Below are 22,847 nucleotides of genomic sequence, written 5' to 3'. Positions count from 1 at the left end.
ATAGAAAAGATTAGAGCATAGACATAAAGAACACATCAGTATCACAACTTTCCAGTTATCAAAAAGCTTATTCTACTGTTTAACAGATAGGAATATAGAAAATACCATCATCAACCCTATGGGTTCATTTACATTTTCTCCTGTGTTTAAATATTTCAATATTTGAATGTTCATATATTACTTCGATAGTTACAACTCAGGTGAACCATTCTGGAACCTCATGGTTTGGTGACAAAGCTAACTAAAGCTAAAATCTATCCCTCTTTCCCCCAATAAGAATGTGACATTTGCACTGGCATCAGTAGCCTCTGTATATTAATGAAGGCACTGCCTGGTGCCATGTGTGCTCCTCCTCATACAGAGAGATATTTATAAAAATGCACTGGAGGTGGCAGCCTCTGAATATTAATGTCAAAATGTTCTTGATTAAACGTCCAGAGGTAGAGCTTATTTTAGTTCACATCCTCTATCCTCCGAGCTCACCCACCAAATGGATTCCTGTAGGAGCTCTGTTGCCCTAAAACTAGTAATAGAGTTCTATTTAGTAATGCTGAGCGTTGTAGAATTCTGTAAGCAGTTGGCTTCTGTATTCTGTAAGCAGTTGGGCTGAACTGAAAGTTGGCGCTTTGCCTCTCAAGTTGTCATTCGGTAGCCTGAGTGAACCTAGACAAATCTGTGAGTGCATTTGAATTTGCTCTGTAAATCCATCTAGTCCCCCATATCTCTCCCATCCAAGCAGATATCTGTATCACCAAAGAAAATCCAGGAACCAATCCCATCCACTTATCTGGCATTGGGCAGGCCCTATATGGTGACAGACAGGAGTATGGTTAAGAGTGCTGATGAATACTACCATTGGTTTTGTGGTACAGTGGGAGCTGGCTAGCTACAGTGCTACACTCTGGGGGCATGATGTTAAAGTTGCCCCCAGAGTGTAGCACTGTAGCTGCCTGGCTACTCTAGCTTTTGGCTGCAGCAACTCGAGCTAGGTAGCAGTACTCAGTGACCTTGACAAACAGAGATCTATGTGAGAAATCGCCGGAATTCTCCTTTAAGTAAAGGTGTAAGGTGTAAACCTAACCTAACGCTAAGCATGAACTATGTGTGTCCTTTAAGCTAAGCTGTAAGGTGTAAACCTTGAGATGACGCTTAACTGTAAGGTGTAAATCTTGAGATGACGCTTAACTGTAAGGTGTAAAGCTTGAGATGACGCTACTGTAAGGTGTAAACCTTGAGATGACGCTTAACTGTAAGGTGTAAACCTTGAGATGACGCTACTGTAAAGTGTAAACCTTGAGATGATGCTTAACTGTAAGGTGTAAAGCTTGAGATGACGCTACTGTAAGGTGTAAACCTTGAGATGACGCTATTGTAAGGTGTAAACCTTGAGATGACGCTACTGTAAGGTGTAAACCTTGAGATGTAAGCATGAACTATGTATGCTGGACAGGTGGATGGAGTCAGTTACCTCCTGCAGGAGATCTATGGCATAGAAAACAAATACAACAGCCAGGAGTCTAAGGTAACCCCCCCAGACTTGGCACACACAACACACACACACATACATACACACACACATACACACACACAAAAGTACGCATACACACACACACACACACACACACACACACACACACACAAAAGTACACGCATATACACACTTGGTAAATACTATGTCAAACTCACTGACCATGATGTTCATGTTCACAGAAGCATTGAGACCCCTTAGAGAAGCACATTTCTCTCCTGTGTGTGTGCGTGTGTGTTCTCATGTGTGTGTGTGTGTGTGTGTGTTCTCACCTGTGTGTGTGTGTGTGTGTGTGTGTGTGTGTGTGTGTGTGTGTGTGTGCAGGTAGCAGATGACGAGATAAGTGACAACAGCGCGGAGTGTGTGGTGTGTCTGTCGGACGTGCGTGACACACTCATCCTGCCCTGCAGACACCTGTGCCTGTGTAACGCCTGTGCAGACACACTCCGCTACCAGGCCAACTGCTGCCCCATCTGCAGACTGCGTAAGGAGCACACACACACTCTCTCTCTCTCTCTCTCTTTCTCTCTGTAAAGGTAACCAGCTGGCATGTAGCTGTGCATTATGTATGTTAGGTAAACCTCCCTCACAATGAGTGCTAGCACCCTGGGGTTTTAGCTTAATTGCTAGCACGCTCCACTCCCTATCTGAGGTGATGCATATTGTGGGTTCTAGTCTGTGGCGAGTGCAGGGCTAGTAAACTTATCCAACCACCTTGTCTTCTACACTTTTTTCTCCTCCCTCTCTCGCTCCCACTTTCTCTCTACTTCCTCACATCTCCCTCTCTCTCTCTGTCTTTCTCTCTCTTAATCGTTTTTCGCTTCCTCTATCCTGTCCAAATCTCTCCATGTCTGTCTTTATCTGTTTTCTCTCTCCTCTCCTCTCCATCCTTTCTCTCCCTCTTCAATGCTCTTTCTCTTTCCTCTCTGTTTCTTTGTGTCTCTCCATCTGTATGTCTCATCTGTCTGCCCCCCCCCCCTCTCTCTTGCCCACCCCGGCGTCTCTCTGCCCTGCCTGTGTGCATGGGGAACTCACTGGAGGACACTATTGATCGGGCTGTTTTGATGAATTAGCCCAAGAGTGCCTTTCCACTTGCTCTCTACGCTAATCAATAGGTGAACCTCCTCTCAGCTACATGTCCACATTGCAGCTGGCCATGGAAACAATATGGCCCTCATTTGGCTCTGATATGGCCCTGATATGGCTCTGATCTGGCTCTAGTCTGGCTCTGTCCCTGAGGTGCATTCATATTCACAAACATTTGCACATTCTCTGTGAATGTTTGCGAACACTCACAAACAGTTTGAGTAGGTAGCTCTGCGAATAACATACTGGGCAGCTGGACGTAGGGTTACCGTAGAAATGGAATGTTTATGCAAAAACAAAATTGAAATTGATGGTCTGGAGAAAACATTGTTGGCTACAAGCATTCCCCAGACTTCAGGTCTGGCCCTGGTGTGGCCCTAACAGATCTGTACTATCGGAACTCCCCATATTACCGTCGGTCCCGTATTTCCACCGTCTTGCGTGGATGTGTCACTTAATATCCATTTCTATGGACCCTTTCAAGAGAGTTCCATTATCAGCATCATAGTTGGCCCCACAAGACTTCCGTTTTAACATTCCATATGTTATCTTAATGCAGAGGAAGTAGATTGGGGCCCCAGTAGAATGTTCAAGCATTGTTTTTGTTTACCTTGTTGAAAGGGTCTATACAAACCAAGACGGCGGACTCCTAAAGAAACGCAACCACCCACACCATAGGTGTATCTAAATTAGCTATGTACCAAAAATGACATTTTACCGTGACTCAAAGAGCTGTAAACAGTGTTGTAAGGCTGCGTGTACACAACCGCTTGGAGCTCCAGTGGAATTTTAATTTCATGACGAGAATTCTCGGTCTAACCGTTCATATGCCGTTGAAACGGTGTAAATAGGCGACCCATCAGGCCAGCACTATAACTCCGAGCGTGGTAAACAAAATCGGATATTTCAGGCAGTAAATGCTCCCGTTAAGAACCAAACCAGATTTTGTTCAAATCTACACACCTATAGCTACTGAAAAATGTAAGGTTAATTTAGGAAATGTTATTTTGAAGTAAAAAACATCGTTGTTTTAGAATTTCTAAACAAACGTGGTGATAACTCGGGGTGTTACGATACATGAGTCAGAAAGGTCCTGGAGTGCTTTAGGACTGTATATGGTTAAGCTACATCAGCATATGTGTAATGGGTTGAGATCAATACGCTCATGTGTTTCATTGTGAGAGTGTTTAGTACAGGAACAGACCTGCATTGATGATGAGTGGTCTCTCCCCCCACCCCACCCCTCCGTCCCGTCCGCAGCATTCCGAGCGCTGCTGCAGATCCGTGCCATGAGGAAGAAGCTGAGCCCGCTCTCTCCAGCCGGATACAACTCCGTCATCACCTCCCAGACATCCGACTCGGAGGAGCACTCTGTAAGCACACACACACAAGCACACATGCGCACACGAACGCACACGCACGCACGCACACACAAACACACATGCGCACATGCACACACACACAAACGTGCACACACACACACACACACATACACACACATGCTGTATATAAACTCCCACTCCCACAGACACACACTCTCAATACACTCACACTTTCAGTAAACACACACGCTGCTTTCAGACCTAGGTGTAAGTCCGCATGTTCTGCGGATGTCAAGCGGTATCTGAACAACATAAGTGGACATTTGGAACTCCAAACTTAGCCGGCTGTTACACTACTCCCCTCCTAGTATTTCCGACGGACATTATGTAAATGAGCTTGTGTCTGAATGAAGCGAAGAACATGCAGAGATTCTGTTCATGTGCGTGTTCAACCACATTCAACCTGTTCAACCACATGGAGATTCTGTTAATGTGTGTCGGTGTCGTTCACCCATATGACTGCAGCATGTCAGCATGTTAGCATCGTATCTGAATCACTCGAAGGGTTGGACCTCCGTTTGACAAAGATCTGCATGTACTGTGGAGGACGTGTCTGAAAGCAGCTACACTCTTTCTCTGTAAGATGACATTGTGTACTCTTATACTTTCAGTAAACACACACACAGACACACAGACACACAGACACACACTCTCTCTCTCTCTCTGTAAGATGACATTGTGTACTCTCACACTAAGTAGATTGGCTCTCTGTCCAGACAGCAGCAGACGCCAGGTGACAGAGCTGGTAGAGCAGCCAAATAGAACTCTCAGAGGACTAGATACTAAACAAACAAACAACAAGCGATTAAGATGTGATTATGATAGCTCTCTTCATTACTATGCTAAAGTGATCATGGTATCCAAAAGAGCGATTAAGATGTGATTATGATAGCTCTCTTCATTACTATGCTAAAGGTCTATCCAGAAAAGCCATTAAGATGTGATTATGATAGCTCTCTTCATTACTATGCTAAAGTGGTATCCAGAAGAGCAATTAAGATGTGATTATGATAGCTCTCTTCATTAGTATGCTAAAGTGGTATCCAGAAAAGTGATTAAGATGTGATTATGATAGCTCATTTCATTACTATGCTAAAGTGATCATGGTATCCAGAAGAGCGATTAAGATGTGATTATGATAGCTCATTTCATTACTATGCTAAAGTGATCATGTTAAAGTGATCATGTTAAAGTGATCATGGTATCCAGAAGAGCGATTAAGATGTGATTATGATAGCTCTCTTCATTACTATGCTAAAATGATCATGTTAAAGTCATCATGATATGTTAAAGTGATCATGGTTAAAGTGATCAAGTATAGCTTTTGTTTGCAATGTGAAAGTGAGTGAAGAGAGTTGTCTTCTTTTGAATCTGTGGATTTCATGGGTTGTATTCTGATGCATTATAGGCAATAATGTTAAATGTAACAAATTTGAAAACTGTGTCAGTAAAATCTCTCTCTCCTTCCTCCCACCCCTTTCATCCATTCTTCCATCTTCTCTTCCTTCTTCTTCTTCTTCTTATCTCTCTGTGTATTTCTTCTTCTGTCTTTCCCCCCTCCCTGAGCCAGACGTCGGAGCACATCCCGCCCGGCTATGAGACGGTGTCTCTGCTGGAGGCCCTGAACGGGCCGCTGAACCCCGGGCGCTCCACGGCGCCCCAGCAGGGCATGACCGGCGGCCACGTCTCAGGGTCGCTGCCCTCTGTGGGCAGCGAGAGCCGCCAGTCCCTGCCAGCTCACGCCTGCCCCCCGCAGGAGCACTGCAGTAACGCAGGCCAGGTCCTCAAGCTGAAGAAGAGCAGCTCAAAGTGAGACTTGTACACACACACTGATACACACATGCGCGCACACACACACACACACTCCCATACACACAATAGACAAACAAACACACACACACACACACATTCACAACGTAATATTTGGCGTTTTCATATTTTTCACTTTCAGCCATTTTGTGTCCACTGCAGGTCCTTATCCCAGAATTCCTCAGTGCTTCCTGAAGAGGATGAGAAGTCCTGCAGTGAATCGGATGTGCAGGGCGGTCAGCGCAAAGTGCCTGCAGACCAGCAGGAGGTACACACACATGCATACTCACACACACATGAAAACATCATCCAACACACAAATACGGTAAAAACTTGATTAATAGCCCAGGCGTTTTGAATCGGCAAACTCAATCTGCTTATATGTGGGACAGGCGTCTGGGCTAGGCCTTTGCATCATTGCTCAGCAAAGATGGGAAATACTATCAAATTGATTATGGTATAAATAATCGAGGAATGGACACAGACGTAATGGGCACTAAAGGTAGTCAACACTTTCTTTTGCCTCTCTTTACTATGCTGGTAAATCTGAATGAAATTTGACTGTAGTCTATTTTGGTGCTCAAGGTTTCTGTAAAATGAACTAAACAATTGAACTGTGAGAATCTAACTATGTATATAGCATGTCTATATTCACAAAAGCAGCAAAGGAAAAACTAAAATCTAAGCAGCATAGGACTAGCTCAAGTGGGCAATCTGGTTTTATACAACCAAAAAAACATCCTTAAAAAACAATCGAGGCTTCTAATTGAGGCCTCCCTTTATTTGTCTAAACCTGTTGCCACACCAGGCCAATAAAAAGGGCATGTGATTGGGACTAGGCTTTCCAACCAATTTTAACGGTGTGACATCTGATACTGGTAATACTGAATACTTATTATGTCTGCACTCCTATCCTCTAGTACTAGTATTGACAGATGCAATGGTAATTCCTAGCTATAGTCTCCTCTGCACTGTACCTTAAATGTTATTCTATTGCTGCAGCTGTAGTTCTGTAGCTTAACCCTTAGAACCCGATTGACGCAAAGTGCGTCAAAAAACACACCCTTTCTTCTCTGTTACATTGCTCCGGAACTGTTCATCGCAGCGAGATGAAACCTTTATTGCATGACAGAGAAGAAGTGGGGCTTTCCAACGAGACTACACACTTGTCTGTACGATCAAGTATGAAAATCATGAAATTAAATCAAATTGCATCATATTTACACTCTATACTTCTCTGCGTTCACCTGCACACCCATTACTCTCGTTTGAATTACTCGCGAACCCGTGATCGCATATCAGATGAAAGATGGGGCACAGGGCTATCCATTGGTACCATGTTTATCGATCCTTCTGGCTTATAAAAACAGACGAAGTGACTGCAAAATAATAATGTCATGTACACAAACCAACGCTGCACACCCATTACTCTTTTCTGAATTACTCGCGGACCCGTGATCGCATAGATATGCCACGCATGTCAGATGAAAGAGGAGCTATCATTTGATACCAAGTACATCCTTCTGGGTTATAAAACAGACGAAGTGACAGCAAAATAATAACTTCATATAGCTGGACTTACCCCACGTTTTTGTCTGTTCTTGTGGCAAAGCATGTTTATAATCCAACGCTATCATGTGTTTCTCTATGGCAAAGCATGTTCATATTCCGGTTTTGAGATCCTAGCAAATTCCCGCATGGCATCCAATTCAAGGCTCACATTGCATCCCAATTTGTTCAACAAATAAACACCTTTTTTGCCTTTACTTTGTTCATGGCAATGCAGTAAAAAGTTGAGAATTATTATGACTGCATACACATAGGCATGCAGGCTAACACGCAACCTCGGGTCAAGTCAGGTCAGATCAGTTCGTGTCACAGATATGGAGCGCAGAAAGGTCATTTTTCATCACTAAATAAAAAATGGCATTTATTTCCGTAAATCACACAGCACATATTTCTGTAAATTGCTCAGCCCCAGAGTATCCCTCCAACATGGCAATTATATTGCCCGATTCAGGACAGTCTGCCCTACACACACATAAAATGCATGTAGAGCTGTGAGCTTGCTGTGGTGAGATACATGTCGAAAAAAAAGAATTTTTATAATACACTTTTTATATTTTAATTCTTTAAAAATCAAAATAAAATCAATGCTAGTATTAATACATGAAATGATGGCAGATCTGGATAGCCTAGACTCTCCTGAAAAAAAATATATATAATATGTGTGTGTGGCACTTACAATGACCAGAATAAATCCTTATGAACAAAGGTGAAAATGCCCTAAAAACAGCTTAGGGTTCTAAGGGTTAAATGTCAGTAGCTTAAATGTTAATAGCTTAAATGTTAATAGCTTAAATGTCAATAACTTAAATGTCAATAGCTTAAATGTTATTCTATTGCTGTAAGTCGCTTTGGATAAACGTGTCTTCCAAATGAATGAATGTAACTGTGTGTTGCTCTGGTTACAGGGTGTGACTCCTGATAGTGATAACCTCACACTGTCGTCTTCGGGAGCAGTGGACCAGTCGTCCTGCACGGGAACCCCACTCTCCTCCACCATCGCCTCTCCTGAGGGTAGGACAGCTCAGCATGCGCGCGTGCAGTGCACACACACACACACACACACTTCTGATTATTAACTTCAGACACAGGCTTCAGCTTACAACATACAAACACATACTTCATCTCATTATAAACACTCTTCAGTAGTGCGCTTCATATTAGAACACTCACACACACTTCATATTAGAACACTCACACACACTTCATATGAGAACACTCACACACACTTCATCTCATTCACTCTCGGACACACTCCTCATGGTTTAATATGCCCCTCAGAGATCCCATGGTATGAAAATAAGGTGCTCATTATAATATCAAAGACAGTGTAATTTACTGGTATCTGTAACAAAGCTGTCCCGGTACCTATCTACAGCCCATGTACTGTAGACTGTCGTGTGTGTGTGTGTGTGTGTGTGTGTGTTGTGTGTGTGGTACCTCCAGTACTAGTGAGCAGTAGTTTAGTCTAATCGGTCATATCCTGTTGTGATGTACAGTACTACATGTAGATGGTAGATGTGTCCAAACCTTTGACTGGTACTGTATTTTAATGTGTGTGTGTGTGTGTGTGTGTGTGTGTGTGTTTCTTCAGAGCCGGTGAGCAGTAGTCTAGCCCAGTCGGTGATGTCCATGGCGTCCTCCCAGAGCCAGCAGTCCCAGCTGAGCACGGACACACTCTCCTCCATGTCCGGCTCCTACCAGGCTGCCGCGGAGGCCGACGACGCCCCAGACACGCCCATGGAGAGCAGAGGACCCTCTCAGCAGGACGGAGAGGTGTGTGTGTGTGTGTGTGTGTGTGTCAGTGTATGCGTATGTGTGTGTGTGTGTGTTTGTGTATATGCACGTGTGCGTGTGTGTATGTGTGTGTGTGTGTGTGTGTTTGTGTATGTGCCTATATGTGTGTGTGTGTGTTTGTGTATGTGTGTGTGTGTGTGTGTGTGTGTGTGTGTGTGTGTGTGTTTGTTTGTGTGTGTGTGTGTATGTGCGTGTATAACATACCCATGGAGGGCAGAGGACCCTCACAGTAATATGGAGAGGTGTGTGTGTGTGTGTGGGTTTGTGTAGCAATTACCTTGTTAGTAGCAGGACGTGCATGTGTTCATTCGCAGGTTGAGAGAGAAAAAGAGAGAGATCGCTTATGCATTTGTGCTGTGAGTGTGTCAGAGTGTATCTGTGTGTGTGTGTGTATGTGTGTGTGTGTGTGTGTGTGTGTATGTGCACGTGTATTTGTGTGTGTGTGTGTGTGTGTGTGTGTCCTCACTTCTCTCAAGTCAAGCTGCTGTGAGAGTATGTTGACTCTTGTTGTGGTGAGGCTGCATTGTATGAATTATGCATCTCCAGATGGTTGATGTTGCTCAGGATGTGACCTCTCCAACTCCCAACTTCAGACTGGAGCCTTCATTTGGCCTTAGACTAGATTAGTTCCACAGCTAGCTGTTGTCTGGTCTGCTGTGCTCTCCTCTGTGTGTGTAATTTCTCCTCCCTCTACTGTGTGTGTGTGCGTGTGCGTGTGTGTGTGTGTTTGTGTGTGTGTGTGTGTGTGTGTGTTGTAGGAGCTGCCCAGTGAATCCAAAGAGCAAAACATGGCTGCAGCTGCTGCTGAAGAGCAGGAACAAGATTCTGAGGTACAGACAGCACGAGGAGCCCTCACACACATTAACCCACACACACGTGGCCTAATGGTTAGTGCTTCGGACTTGTAACCAGAGGGTTGCCGGTTCGAACCCCGACCAGTAGGCACGGCTGAAGTGCCCTTGAGCAAGGCACCTAACCCCTCACTGCTCCCCGAGCGCCGGTCTTGTTGCAGGCAGCTCACTGCGCCGGGATTAGTGTGTGCTTCTGTTCACTGTGTGCTGAGTGTGTTTCACTAATTCACGGATTGGGATAAAGAGAGAGACCAAATTTCCCTCACGGGATCAAAAAAGTATATATACTTATACCCCCCCCTCCCCTCCACAAATACACATCACCGCTTACATACACACACACACACACACACACACATCCAACCCTCTGATATAAATCCTAACATGCACACATCAACCCCACCACACACACACACACACTCATCCAACCCTCTGATATAAATCCTAACATGCACACATCAACCCCACCACACACACACACACTCATCAACCCCACACACATACACGTCATCCCTGTATAATCATCAGTAGTGTTGGAGATGTGATGCCCCTGATGTGTTTTCTGTCTGCAGGGTAATGAGATGGCAGAAGAGGACTGTCCTTCTCCCACTAAAGACCAAGGTAACCCACCCACCTCTCTGGATCTTTCTGGGCATGCTGGCGAAACTCCAGAGCTCTGTGTGTGTGTGTGTGGGTTAGTGTGTGTCTACATGTACAGTATGTGTGTGTGTGTACACGTGTGCATTGTGCGTGTGTGTGTGTGTCTACACGTGTGCATTGTGTGTGTGTGTGTGTGAGAGAGTGTGTGTGCAGGTGTGTGGGACTACCAAACTCCAGAGCTCTGTGTGCTTTTATGTGGTCTGTGAAGTGCTGTTTGTTTTTGGTCACAAAATGAGTATATGGGTTTTATGTGTTGCACTTATGCTCACAATCAATGATGCACACATACACACAAACACATGCATCAAAGACGCTATCAATAATAATAATATACGCACGCACATAACACACACACACACGCGCACATACTGTACGCACACACACACACACACACATACGCACACACACGCACACACACACACACACACACACACACCCACACACTTGGCAGGTGTACCTAGATACCCCCCTTATCTAATTTTCTTGCATTAGTCATGACAGATTTGCCAATATCCTCAGATTGCATATCATTACAGCTTTATGACTCTCATAAGCCGGCTTCAGACCGTCGAGCCAAAGGGAGCTAGGCCAGGCCGTGCCGGGGCTAATAGTGCGCTCACATCTCTCCCTAACTCACACAGTGGTGGCTGCCTGAGGCCCATGATGCTACTTATGACACACCATGATGCAACGATAGTCATATGTGTGTGTACATTTATCATGGCAGAGTGTGTGTATTGGTTTGTGTGCGTGTGTGTGTATGTGTGTGTGTGTGTGTGTGTGTGTGTGTTTGTGTGTTTGTGTGTCAGGGGTGGAAGTTAACTTTTTTAAAAATGTGAACAATAAATGTGAAATTTACCAGCTTCTATCATATGTTAGTGTTTGCATTTGTGTGTTTGCTTGTTTATGTGTTTTGTTGTTTGTGTGTGTATTTGTGTATTACAGAGTTGTGTGTTGTGGTCATTTCTGGTGTTTTCTTTGTGCTGTGTTTTGGTCAGTGCGTTGTTGCTCCTGTGCGCATGTCGTTCTTGTGCGTCCTGCTGAAGTCGGTGTGTTGGTGTTGTTGTGTCTGTAGCACTGACACGGCTCTCTGGTGTGCTTACGTGCCGCTAACGTGTGAGAGATGACAGAACTCTGCCAGGCAGCAGCTGACTTTGGTGTGGATCGAGCGCGAGTCTGGCGCGGATTCAGCCACAGTCAGGTGCTGTCTGGTTTGTGTGTCCTAGGAGAAGTTGGCCTGGTCTAATCAGCATCATACAGTATAATTAACAATAGGGCTGTCAATCTTCCTCCATAACCCAATTCGAATTTCATTCATTATTATTTTTAATAATCAAATTATATTCGAATATTTAATGCTCAAATTTCGCCTATTATTAATATTTACGATGCATCTCTATACACTGTTTAAATGGGCCAATGCCACTATAAACGCGTGGTTGACTTGAACAAAAGCTCAGTCTACCAACGATATCAGTGCAACTTGAGTGGTTTCAATTTTTGGGGGCAGATGCGGCGCACGCACACTGAATGAACGCCACTACCACTTTATTGAATGCCTATGTTTGTTTGATGACGCCAAATTAGCAAGTATTTCCTGATTGGAGAAAAGTTTGCTTTCTTTTTTTCTATGAGCCCGCGATTCCATTAACCATTATGCCTATCAGAGCACCGGACATAGCGTAGAGGAGGGAGGCAAAAACCTCATTCTTGCCTGCTTTAGCTGCGCGGTTCCTCGTCCTCGGACTGTTTACCTACCTAGCTTGTCAGGTGGGGTATACTACGAATCTCGATTCGTGGGTTAGCGAGGTATGTTCCGCTCAAAGCCAGGGTATGCTGTGGCACGAAAGTAGATCTGTTTTAGCGTCGCCGTATCACCATGGTGTCTTATGCTGTCAACCAAACCTGGTCGGGAGCAGGTTATGTGCTAAGTTATAGCTCAAATCGTGTAAAACTACCGCCCACTGACCAATCAATTATCTTGAAAAACGAAGTTATCTCACGTGTAGGATTCTGTCAGGTGGGGCTGCCTCTACACACATTTTGGATATCGTATGCGCTTTAATAGTGTTATATGTCACTATGGACGTGCGTACAATACAACATCTGATGACAATCGATTTATTTGATGTTATTAAGGTTTTGCACCTACGTCATAATGTCGTGACCGTTTGTTTACAACTAGAGTGGTAGGCAAGAATGGTAGGCAAGGCACTGCAGAGAGTGGTAGGCAAGCCTACAACAGTCGGGTTGCGTAGGCTACACATAGTTACAAATAGCTTCAAAATTGAAATTTTAATATCAAATATTGACCGGGATGCGACCACTTGTGTATGCCCCAACAGTTGGTTTTACAATAAGAAGCAAAAAAAAGGCGACGAACTTAACCGTTTAGCCTACCTATCCCTCGTGGTTGTGGAGGATGATCATTATAGCAGCTGTGAAGTCTTTTATTCTCAAGATGGTTTAATGGTGTAGCCTACTGTCTACTTAAGACGTGGGTTAAAATACAACTATCTACAGTCATCCAAAAATGAATTGCCAGAGATAGGCTATGAAGGGAAAAAAGTGCAGCATTTTAAACATGGCAAGATTTTTTTTGTTACAGTTTTGTTCTAATTTGTCTCGGGAAATTCGTGCTTTGTGGACATCAATCACCTATCTCCTGTCCTATGTCACGTTATCATGAGTGTCATTTGATTATATAATCACAACAAATGCTAATAAATGAAAACAGAATAGGCTTATGTGCTATAGCCTACAGGTCAGTTAGGCTAACTCCCGTCTGTCAAAATAAACTGATTTGATCCTATGTTTAGCGATCACACAAAACTCACACAGCAACCTCAAACACCACTGTTGAACCTAGGCTACTGCTTCAGTCATGTAAGAAATAAGCAGTTTATGAATTCTCTTTACCTTTATCTTTATTATCTTTTATCGCTGTTATGTTATAATATGTTACAGGATTCATGACTTTAACAACATAATGTTACATGATGCTGACTGACGCTGCATGGCTATGTAGGCTACCGTTTTAACGTCTGCTGAGTCTACTGCCTACCAAAACCTGTCGCTGTTCAGTTCAAGTTAAATTATCAAATATTGTTTGATTTTGTCTCAACTTTCAGAGGGAAGACATGTTCCTTTCTGGCCAAATTTCACAGCTTCTAAGAAAGTCTATCGCCTTCGCGGTAAACCCGAGTTTTGAACAGAGAAAAAAAGTTAGGCTACCATAGGCTATGCAGGTTCTCCCATAACGTTATCGATACAGATCAATGCACCAAATCAGGGCGATTTTAGCGAAATAACGTTCCTGTGACAGGCTAGCAAATATTGAACAATGGGATAACGTTTCATCATCACCTTTATTGATGCCTGAAATGTTGACATTGCTGAAATACAGAGGTGTAGCCTACTGAGAGGCAGCTGCAGACAACGATGTTCAATGGGTTCAACTTATCACTTGCCTACCAGGTGGATGTAAACAAAGCTATAGAACCTAGAATACGTCACATGAAAAACGTTAATAGGCTAGACACTAAAAATGACCGCAGTGTAGATTACGCTATCCCTCATAAATGCGGAAGTAATGGTTTTTATGGTCTTGTGTGTCTTCACGTTTCATGATTGGCCAATATCATCCCAACACCGAGAACGCGCACAGATCTGAGTTGAAAGCCTAGTTTGACAAATATATCACATAACTGCTATCGTAGTACCACTTAACTTATACCCCTGAGTCAAGGCTTTGTGAAGCCTCATACTTCTAGATAGCCTAGATATGTCTAACGTGCTTCGTAGTATATCCCAAGGGTGTAGCGTTATCAGATATGCACTCGGGCTGCTTGCTGCTACATATTCTGCAGATTACGATCATTAGGCTAATTGTTATTTCTCCGTTTTCTGATGGAAATCCAAAAACGTTCCACACATCGCTGAAATGGTCTGATCTCCGTGGGTGCATCGCTTCTGCCAAATTTAGATTGTGCATTAGACGTGACAAAAGCATTTCGTTTTCACATATTCGCTAAAGTTAGCCAACACATACAAAAAAACTCCCCAAAACACCACATTCGATTAGTAATTTCCAAATTTGATTAGTATTGATTTTTTAAATATTTGATTTATATTCGACTTTAGAAATTCGTTTCAACAGCCCTAATGAACATGCTTAACTATATACACTGACTAGAGTAAAAGTGTGTGTGTGTGTGTGTGTGTGTGTTTTTTTGCATGTGTACCCATTATCCCTCACATCCTCTGTGTGTGTGTGTGTTATTGTGTGTGTTTGTGTGTGTATGTGTACACCTGTGTGTGTGTGTGTGTACACTTGTGTGTGTGTGTGTGTGTGTACACTTGTGTGTGTATGTGTGTACACCTGTGTGTGTGTGCATACACACGTTTTTTCGGCTTGCCATCAGTGCTCATCACCACCACCACCCCGTCTCCACTCCCATCACCCCACCCCCACCGTCTGCAAGGCTGTGTGTACGAGCCCCCCCACACACACTCACTCAGGCATGCCGCACCCGTATTCAAACACAGACTCCCGCCTCCATGCTTAAACCCCTCCCTCCTCCACTCTGCTGCTGTGGCTGCTTGTCTGACCTGTGACCTCGCTTGCAGGTGGGCTCGGGACGAGCAAGGCGCCGCCTTGTGGCGAGTTTGAGAATAACAATCAGGGCCCGTCCGACTCGCTCTGCCTCACAGGGCTGGACAATGAGCAGCCCCCTGATGCCCGATTCGCCGGTGAGTCCCAAGGGTCCTTTCTGATTGGACGGGAGGCTGGAGGGCCCCAGAGTGGATTGGGTGGGGGGTGGGAGTGGGAACTTGATGCAAGGGGGCGCTCTTGAGCTGTTTGAAGCAGTGTGCCATCACACACACACACACACACACACACACTCGAGGCAGGACAAAGTGCTGCTCTCATCCACCCTACATGGGCCCTCCTCTCCAAGGGCTGTCATGCTGTCTCTCTGTCTGTCTGTCTCTCCACCCCTTCTGCTGCTCTGCGTATGCTTGCGTGTGTGTGTGTGTGTGTGTGTGCGTGTGTGTGTGTATGTGCCAGCTCTAAGCTGCTTTGCTGCGTGACATGCCTCCCTCCTCTTCGCCTCCCCTTGCCCATCACCCATCTATGATCTTTATCCATAGTACTGATCAGAGCCGGCCCAGGCTGGACTGAGCGCTTCCCTCAGCTGTGCTGTAGCTATGCTCACCTACTGTGCTGTGCTTCTGACCGGCCCTTGCACTGGTCCTCTAGTGTCTGCTGGACTGGAGAGGGGCTGGGAGTCTCTGGAGAGAGAGAGAGAGAAAGAGAGAGCAGATCTCTCTCCTAGCCTCACCCGGGCCCATCTCCCGCTGAAACACCTGCTGCCTGTGTCTCTGCCTGGGGCCTGAATGTAAGCTGTAGGCCACTTACATGGGTCAGTATTTTTTGTTTAGGATATGGAGAGTGTAAGTTAAGCAAGGGACAGCATTTCTTTTCATTTAAAATGGTGTCTTCGAATCTGGATCTTGGTGAATCCATTTCATAGAAACACGATGCAACAATTTGCCACGTTTTAAAGGATGTATTTTTTATGAGGAACTACATTTGCTATCATCTTCAAGTTAATTTGGATGGTATGTGATCAAGTGAAAAATTGTATTAGTATTGTTGCCAGCAATATTGGTAAAAGATACTAGTTAGCACATCAACAAGCTTTCATGAGTGCCATTTAGGTAGGTAGATGGCTAGTTTTAGACCCAAATTCCTGCTTTAACATTTTGGCATTGGCCTCTGAAACAGATCTAGCTCCTCCTCAACAGGCAGAGCAGCGCTACATTAGCAATGTATGCAATGATAAAGGGTAGCGAAAGGACATCCACTGACTATACTATCTGACTATACTACATAGCTGAAAGTGCCTCTGTTAAATGAGTAATCATTAATTGTTGATTATAATCAATTTCTGAGAACTTTTTTGGGAGTTCCTGCAAAGTACCTAGCTTCCTTAGGATGTTAAAAACTGTCCATGAGGAAATGTCCTGAAATGAGGCTCAGTGAGAGTAGAATGTTCTTTCATTTATCTCAATAATGTATTCAGTAATACACATATGTAAAGGATGTGTAAGATTGTAGCTTAACTAGAAGAAACTAGAACAAAGTAGAGCTCAAACTTGGAGTTGGAACTAGAACTGGGAGAAGGAACTAAAAGTCGGAGTAGACTCACCCATCTTCTCCAGTCCAGCAGAGCAGCCTCCTAACCTCTCTTGAAAGATTTCTCTCTTCTGTGGATGTCTTAGTAGTTCTTTCTCTGTTTCTCTGTATCGTAAATGTGCTCTCTCTCTCTCTCTCTCTCTCCTCTTCTTTCTGTATATGTATATATCCTCAACTATATATACGTGCTCATCACTCCATCTCTGAACCTCTTCTCCATCACTCCATCCCTTTCTCCCTCTCTCTTTCTCTCTCCCTCTCTCCCCCGGATGCCTGTGGAATGGGCAGATGACTCGTGTCCTGTGCACATTGAGGAATAGGTATGGCGTTAGCAGGATAAGACTGCACTGTAACAGGAATGCACAAACTTCAAGACATGGGATACTCCACCACTGTGACTGTTATGAGAGAAAATCACTCATTTTATCAACCATCTCTGCCATTGAAGAAGTACTGTGGTAGCGTATGGATGATTTTATTCACTTAGTGCTTGATGGAAATGTCACAGACTCACACTAACCATCCTCACCAGCAGTCACTGTAAGTGGGAGAGAATGGAAACTGCATGCCACAAGCCCTAGAGATAGTGCAGCTCACCATGTCTGGGATGCCTGCCTGGGAGCCACATTTCAGTGCCTTAGTGCTGTAATATATATTCTGGTTCAGTTGTGTGCACTATGTGTAAATGCAAAGTTAGTATTTTTGAAATGTCTTCTCTAGCTAGTCCTATGCCTCCTTTTGTATCTCTGCTCTAATGCTTCCTCTTCTCTCTTTCTCATTATTATCTCCCTTTCTTGTCTTCTTCCTGCTCCCTTTGTCTCTCTCTCCCTCTTTCTTTCTGTCTCTCTTTTTCTCCCCTCTCTCCCCCCCCCACCCTCTTCCCTTTCTTTCTCTGCCTCTTAGGTTTGTTTTATCTTGGAGCATTCCGCCATGGCCTTGACACATTCTCTCACCATGGCAACGAGTCGTTCCCTCTCCATGGCAACCAGATGTTTCCTCACCATGCCTCCACTAGCAACATCAACCTGGAGGAGAGAGGCGCAGCCATGCCTAACACCGCCCCCAAAAGCACCCCCTGCACCCCTCATGCCTCCCGCACCAACCGAAACCCCCGCCACGGCCCCTACGCCATCTGAGCAGTCCCCCCCACCCCCCTCTTGAACACTAAACACACCTCCGTCACCTGCTTTCCCAGTTCTCATCTGAATCATGTCGCTCTCTACTAAAACATAAGCCCTACACTATGTGATACAGTGGAGAGTATGTCAGAGGAAAATAATGCCCCCTGCCCCCATGCTGGGGCAAACTGTCTAACCCCCAACCCCAGGCAATAGTACGCCTCAGTGACTATATGTCTTGGAACAACCCACCCATCCCTCTCCAAACTCTCCCTGTTCCTGAATGGACAGCAGCACCACACAAATCCTCCTCATAGTGACAAGTGTGACGTGATGTGACTACACCCCCTCCTACACACACACACACCAGACATCTCTTAACCTCTTCAGGGCATCATATCATATGATGCCCCTCCACAATAATAAAATAACAACAACTAAAAGCTCTCTAAAGAACGCATCTGCAAAGCCACAGAGATTCAGTACAGACAGCTCAGTGGACCTGACGCTCCGCAGCTGCTAAGGATGAACTGGTGACCGCTGGTGAGGTGCCGAGGTTCATGCTCATGCCCACAACCATCAGCCTCAGTTATTAAAAGGCGCCTAACGTCTTGACTGGCACACTATCCCAGACTGTGCTGCGTAAGTTTTCATGGAGCATAGAATGCGGAGCTCATCCACTCATATGTTGAATAACCCCAGACAGCTGCGGGGTCAAACCCATGGTAACGGCTCGGTCGGTCAGTCTCATTGTCTCCCGCTGAATGTTACTGTCGGGTTAGTACGGGTGGGCTTCTGCCACGTACTGCCCACTAGAAAGTTAAAGTGGAAGTTGACTGATTATCACATTTTTATCCGAAGTGATAAGAACTTGGTTCAATAATCAAATCCGGGTCGACTGATTGTCAGTTGGAGATGTTACAGCTGCTCCACCACGCCTGTGAAGAAACAGGACGTTGAAACATGATTACAGGATGTAGAAACAGAGGAAGCAGAACGTCTGCAGACGGATAGGATAGGTGGTGAGGAAGATGAGGTTGTGGACAATTCATGATCCTGGTCTTCCAAACTAACTAACAAACACTATTTTATGTTCAACTCTAGCTTGCATGCCCTCGGAAAAGTTCTAAAGCTGCCAGGTTCTCCTGGCCGGTTCTAAAGCTAAAAAGCTGCCTTGCTCGGGCCACACACAGACACGGTTGGTCATGAGGTTGCTGGACTGAGGCTGAGGATGCTTCCTAAAACATAGGGGGTCACACACTCACTCTTATGTTGCTGGTGTTGTTGTTGTGTGGTGTTGTGTTACATGTACCTGAGCACAGTTGACATCAGTCAGGCGACAGCCCTGTTTGCACAGACAGAGGAAAGACATACTGCTCCCCGCTTCACTTGGACAATACAAGCGATATTTATCAAACTCCCTACACTGAAGTCAACCTGACGACCTCCACCTTCCTCCCTGTTAGAGTCTCTGTGCTTTGGCAGTTGACCAACAGGCACCAACAGAGTGGATTCTACACCCATCAGCCTGCTGCCACGCTGTTCTCTCCTTCTCCTGGTTACTCAGGGGACCTGGTACAGCTACTGATGGAGTCCGGCTCCTCCAATAGGGTTATGCGGTGCTGCAGAAGCCTTCTGACCTGTTAGGGGAACCTGGAGAAGGTGCATCTCTGACCCAGGTGTGGGGTCAGGCAGGTAAATCCGTGCAAGGTTAGAGGTCACATTCATTGCAGCCACATGATATGAGTTCGATTTTACGTTTTGGTGAACAGTATGCCCACATGTACATGGTTGCATCCAGACTGCACATCTGTCATTGCCGCTCAGAGTGACTCTAAGACTGTTGACTGTCCTGATTGTAAACTCCATCATTTTACACCCACAGCTGAAAAGGATCCTGAATGGAATGTTTACCTTTTATTAACCATTTACTAACCTTTAATTAATACTTTCCCATCCCCTCCTTCTATTCCTCCACCGGACCAACCTCAAGTAGATGTTCCTCCCACCCCAAACTTGGTTCTGCTCAAGGTTTCTTCCTGTTAAATGACTCCCCGCCCCCTCAGCCCTAGGGTTCAGCTCTTGTGCTCCACAAAGCGCTTTGAGACTATGTTGCTGTTAATGGCACTATATGAATGAATGAAATAAAATTGAATTGAATAAAATAGATGCTACCCAGGTCCGTTCCGGAATTGGAGTTGATGCCATAAACCAAGTCAGAACCCAGCTCGTTCAAGGAGGGACTACATGTACCACAATCCTTTGGGGGAGGCCTTTTCGGGCTAGCTAGCTGAGGTGCTAGTGCTTAATGGTCGAGGTGTGGAAAACTGTGTGTGTGTGTGTGCCGTGCTGCTGACGAGTTAATGTGTCCCCTGTGCATCGAGCAGACACTACTAGATAGTTACATGCCTAGGTCTTATCGGACAACATCACAGAGGCAGGCCAACACAGCTGAAGGCCACACGCCTTAGAAGTGTGTGTGTGGAAAGGGCATATAAGATCCTCAGCTTCTCTCAGTAGAATAAGCCTTCACGTAGAACTGCTCTTCACGCTCACACTGGTTATTTCTGATATGGTTCTGGAGACAAAGAGGTCCAGTATGGAACCTTGAGTTGTTTTTTTCAGACAGTGAAAAACTTTATCTGTGACTACCAGGTGAGGCAGGTTCTTACCCCGAATATTTGGAACCAATAGAGAATGTCAGCTTTTCCTTCACTGTTGTGGTTCCCATTCCAGACCATTAGAGGGAGATATAGAGCACTGATGCTCTTCTCTATGGTCCAGAGGTAAGGCAGGTCATGAGGAGCAGAGGGCGCTTGATGAATGTCCAGCCCATAGATATTAGAAAGCTAGATGCCGCATTGGGCTCCACAACGTACGTAAATAGCGTCGCCATCTTGGTGGGGGCAACAATCACTGGAGGCCAATGGAGGAGCATGTGACTCTGACTGGAAATCAAACAGGTGTCTCTGATTGCCGGCAAGTGTTGCCATAGACAGCAAACGTGTTGCCCCCAGCATTATGGCGGCCGTGTTTACGTATGCCACCTAATAGAACTCGACGGACACTGCGGTATCTAGCTTTCTAATATCTATGGTCCAGCCTGTAGGTAATTTCCTGAAAATTTTTTCATCTGTTCATCTGAGCCCCTGGCCCTACTTCCTTTCTTGTGTAAACAAAATGATTTTCTATTTTTCTTAGAATAGGTCTTGTTATTGTCTCATGTCGATGTGCTGATTGATTATCACATGGATTGTAATGTATTGAATTATTTTAAAAAATAAACTTTATTCACAAGTGCAGTCCGAGCACCCATGGCACTGTGAGTTAGTGGTAGATCACTGTTCTCAGAGGATGTGGAAAACACAGTGAGCATGGACTTTGTCAGTTCACCATTCATCTGTACAGCACATACACACACACACAACAGACAACATATAGTCTAGACACACACTCAATACACGCATGCATACACAGAGAGGTACAGTATTCAGACAGACAGACAGTGCACATACACATGCTCTATGTTCTAAATACAAAGTACACAACCATCAGTACAACACATTCTGCTGAAATACACACAAACACAGAGCACATACACTGAAACACATACATACACACACACAGAAAAGGAGCTTGTGTGAGAGTGTGTATGTGTGTGTGTATTCGGTGGTGGGGGGGGGTATATTGGCCATCATAAGGTTCCATCCTGTTGCTTTTCAACATTGAAAAGCAATAGGATGGAACCTTATTCTATAGAACAGAACACAGACAGACCCCCCCCCCCCCCAATAATCAAATAAACCGTTTCAAACAACTTTAAAGGGAAACTTGGCAACTATTTCAACGTAATAAACCCGTTTAGAAATCATTTGGATGGTTAAATGACCTGTTCGGGTGAAAATGGTGACTTTCCCCGCTGCGCCTAGCATCCTCAGGCGGAAAACCAACCTTGCAACACTGAGACTACCGTCCCGGAAAGAGAAGTGAGAAACAAGAAATTAGTTTTAAATCGTGTTTCTTACCTTGTAACATCCACATAGTTCTGCCAAACTAACCGTTCGCTAGCTTGAAAACAAATCCATGTGCTTTATCATTACCTTTTCCCACAGTTTGAAATAGCATAATGCACAATTTCTCCAGCAGAGGGGGAAATCCTGCCAAGTTTCCCTTTAATCAGTATTTTGTGTGCATTTTCTCTCTATTGTCAAATGTGAAAATATTCATAATAATGTTCAAGGCAAGGGTCATACACACTTTCCCCAAGTCTACAAACAAACATGTTTGTGCCAAACCCAATCCTTTATTATAAGGTATCATCAGTGTGTTTTTATTTAAGGCAATGGTCATACACACCTTTCCCCAAACCTACAAACAAACACATTAGTTGTGCCAAACCCAAACCTTTATTTTAAGACCAAGGGTGGTAATAAATGAATGTTTACTCTGGTGTTTTCTAAGCAAACGTGGATATTTATGATGACCCTAGGTGTTTCATATTAGGTTCAGTTTGAGGTGTGTGTGTGTGTGGGTCTACATGTGTACATTTGTAGGTGTGTGAATGTGTATGTGTGATTATTGGTGTATTTCTGCATTTGTGGGGGAGGCTCATTTTCTGTGGATTATAAAGCTATCTGACGATCACCATGGAGTCAGAGGCTCTGTCTTGGTGGCACTCTGACAGCCATCCATCAGTCTTACCAGATCTGACCAATCAGAGGGCAAATTGCAGCACCAGTCTAATGGAATAAACCAATCAGGTTGCATTACACGTCACCGGGGCAGAGGGGGGGAGCATTACCCACAGACAAACTATCATTTCAACTATTATTAAACCCCAGGGAGGTA

The 22,847-nt window shown here is 44.7% G+C and overlaps 1 protein-coding gene across 4 annotated transcripts in view; it reads left to right on the top strand.

Annotated features, from left to right (window-relative positions):
* Positions 1–21,310, top strand: part of rnf157 (ring finger protein 157) — a 34,257-nt gene extending 12,947 nt beyond the window's left edge. For 2 of the 4 annotated variants that reach the window (XM_048245400.1, XM_048245398.1), the window contains exons 9-19: positions 1,451–1,522; positions 1,853–2,012; positions 3,875–3,987; positions 5,567–5,805; positions 5,968–6,073; positions 8,280–8,385; positions 8,966–9,147; positions 9,927–9,998; positions 10,592–10,640; positions 15,309–15,431; positions 17,785–21,310. In XM_048245400.1, coding sequence (XP_048101357.1) covers positions 1,451–1,522; positions 1,853–2,012; positions 3,875–3,987; positions 5,567–5,805; positions 5,968–6,073; positions 8,280–8,385; positions 8,966–9,147; positions 9,927–9,998; positions 10,592–10,640; positions 15,309–15,431; positions 17,785–18,017 — 1,455 coding nt within the window. In that variant the 3' untranslated portion in view covers positions 18,018–21,310. Of the gene's footprint in view, positions 1–1,450; positions 1,523–1,852; positions 2,013–3,874; positions 3,988–5,566; positions 5,806–5,967; positions 6,074–8,279; positions 8,386–8,965; positions 9,148–9,926; positions 9,999–10,591; positions 10,641–15,308; positions 15,432–17,169; positions 17,202–17,784 lie in introns of all 4 variants that reach the window. The other 2 variants (XM_048245401.1, XM_048245402.1) reach the window with 2 other exon arrangements.
* Positions 21,311–22,847: the final 1,537 nt, after the last annotated feature.

The sequence above is a fragment of the Alosa alosa genome, chromosome 6, assembly GCF_017589495.1.
Source record: "Alosa alosa isolate M-15738 ecotype Scorff River chromosome 6, AALO_Geno_1.1, whole genome shotgun sequence".
NCBI classification, from domain to species: domain Eukaryota; kingdom Metazoa; phylum Chordata; class Actinopteri; order Clupeiformes; family Clupeidae; genus Alosa; species Alosa alosa.
This window is presented reverse-complemented; position numbering and strand designations above follow the sequence as displayed.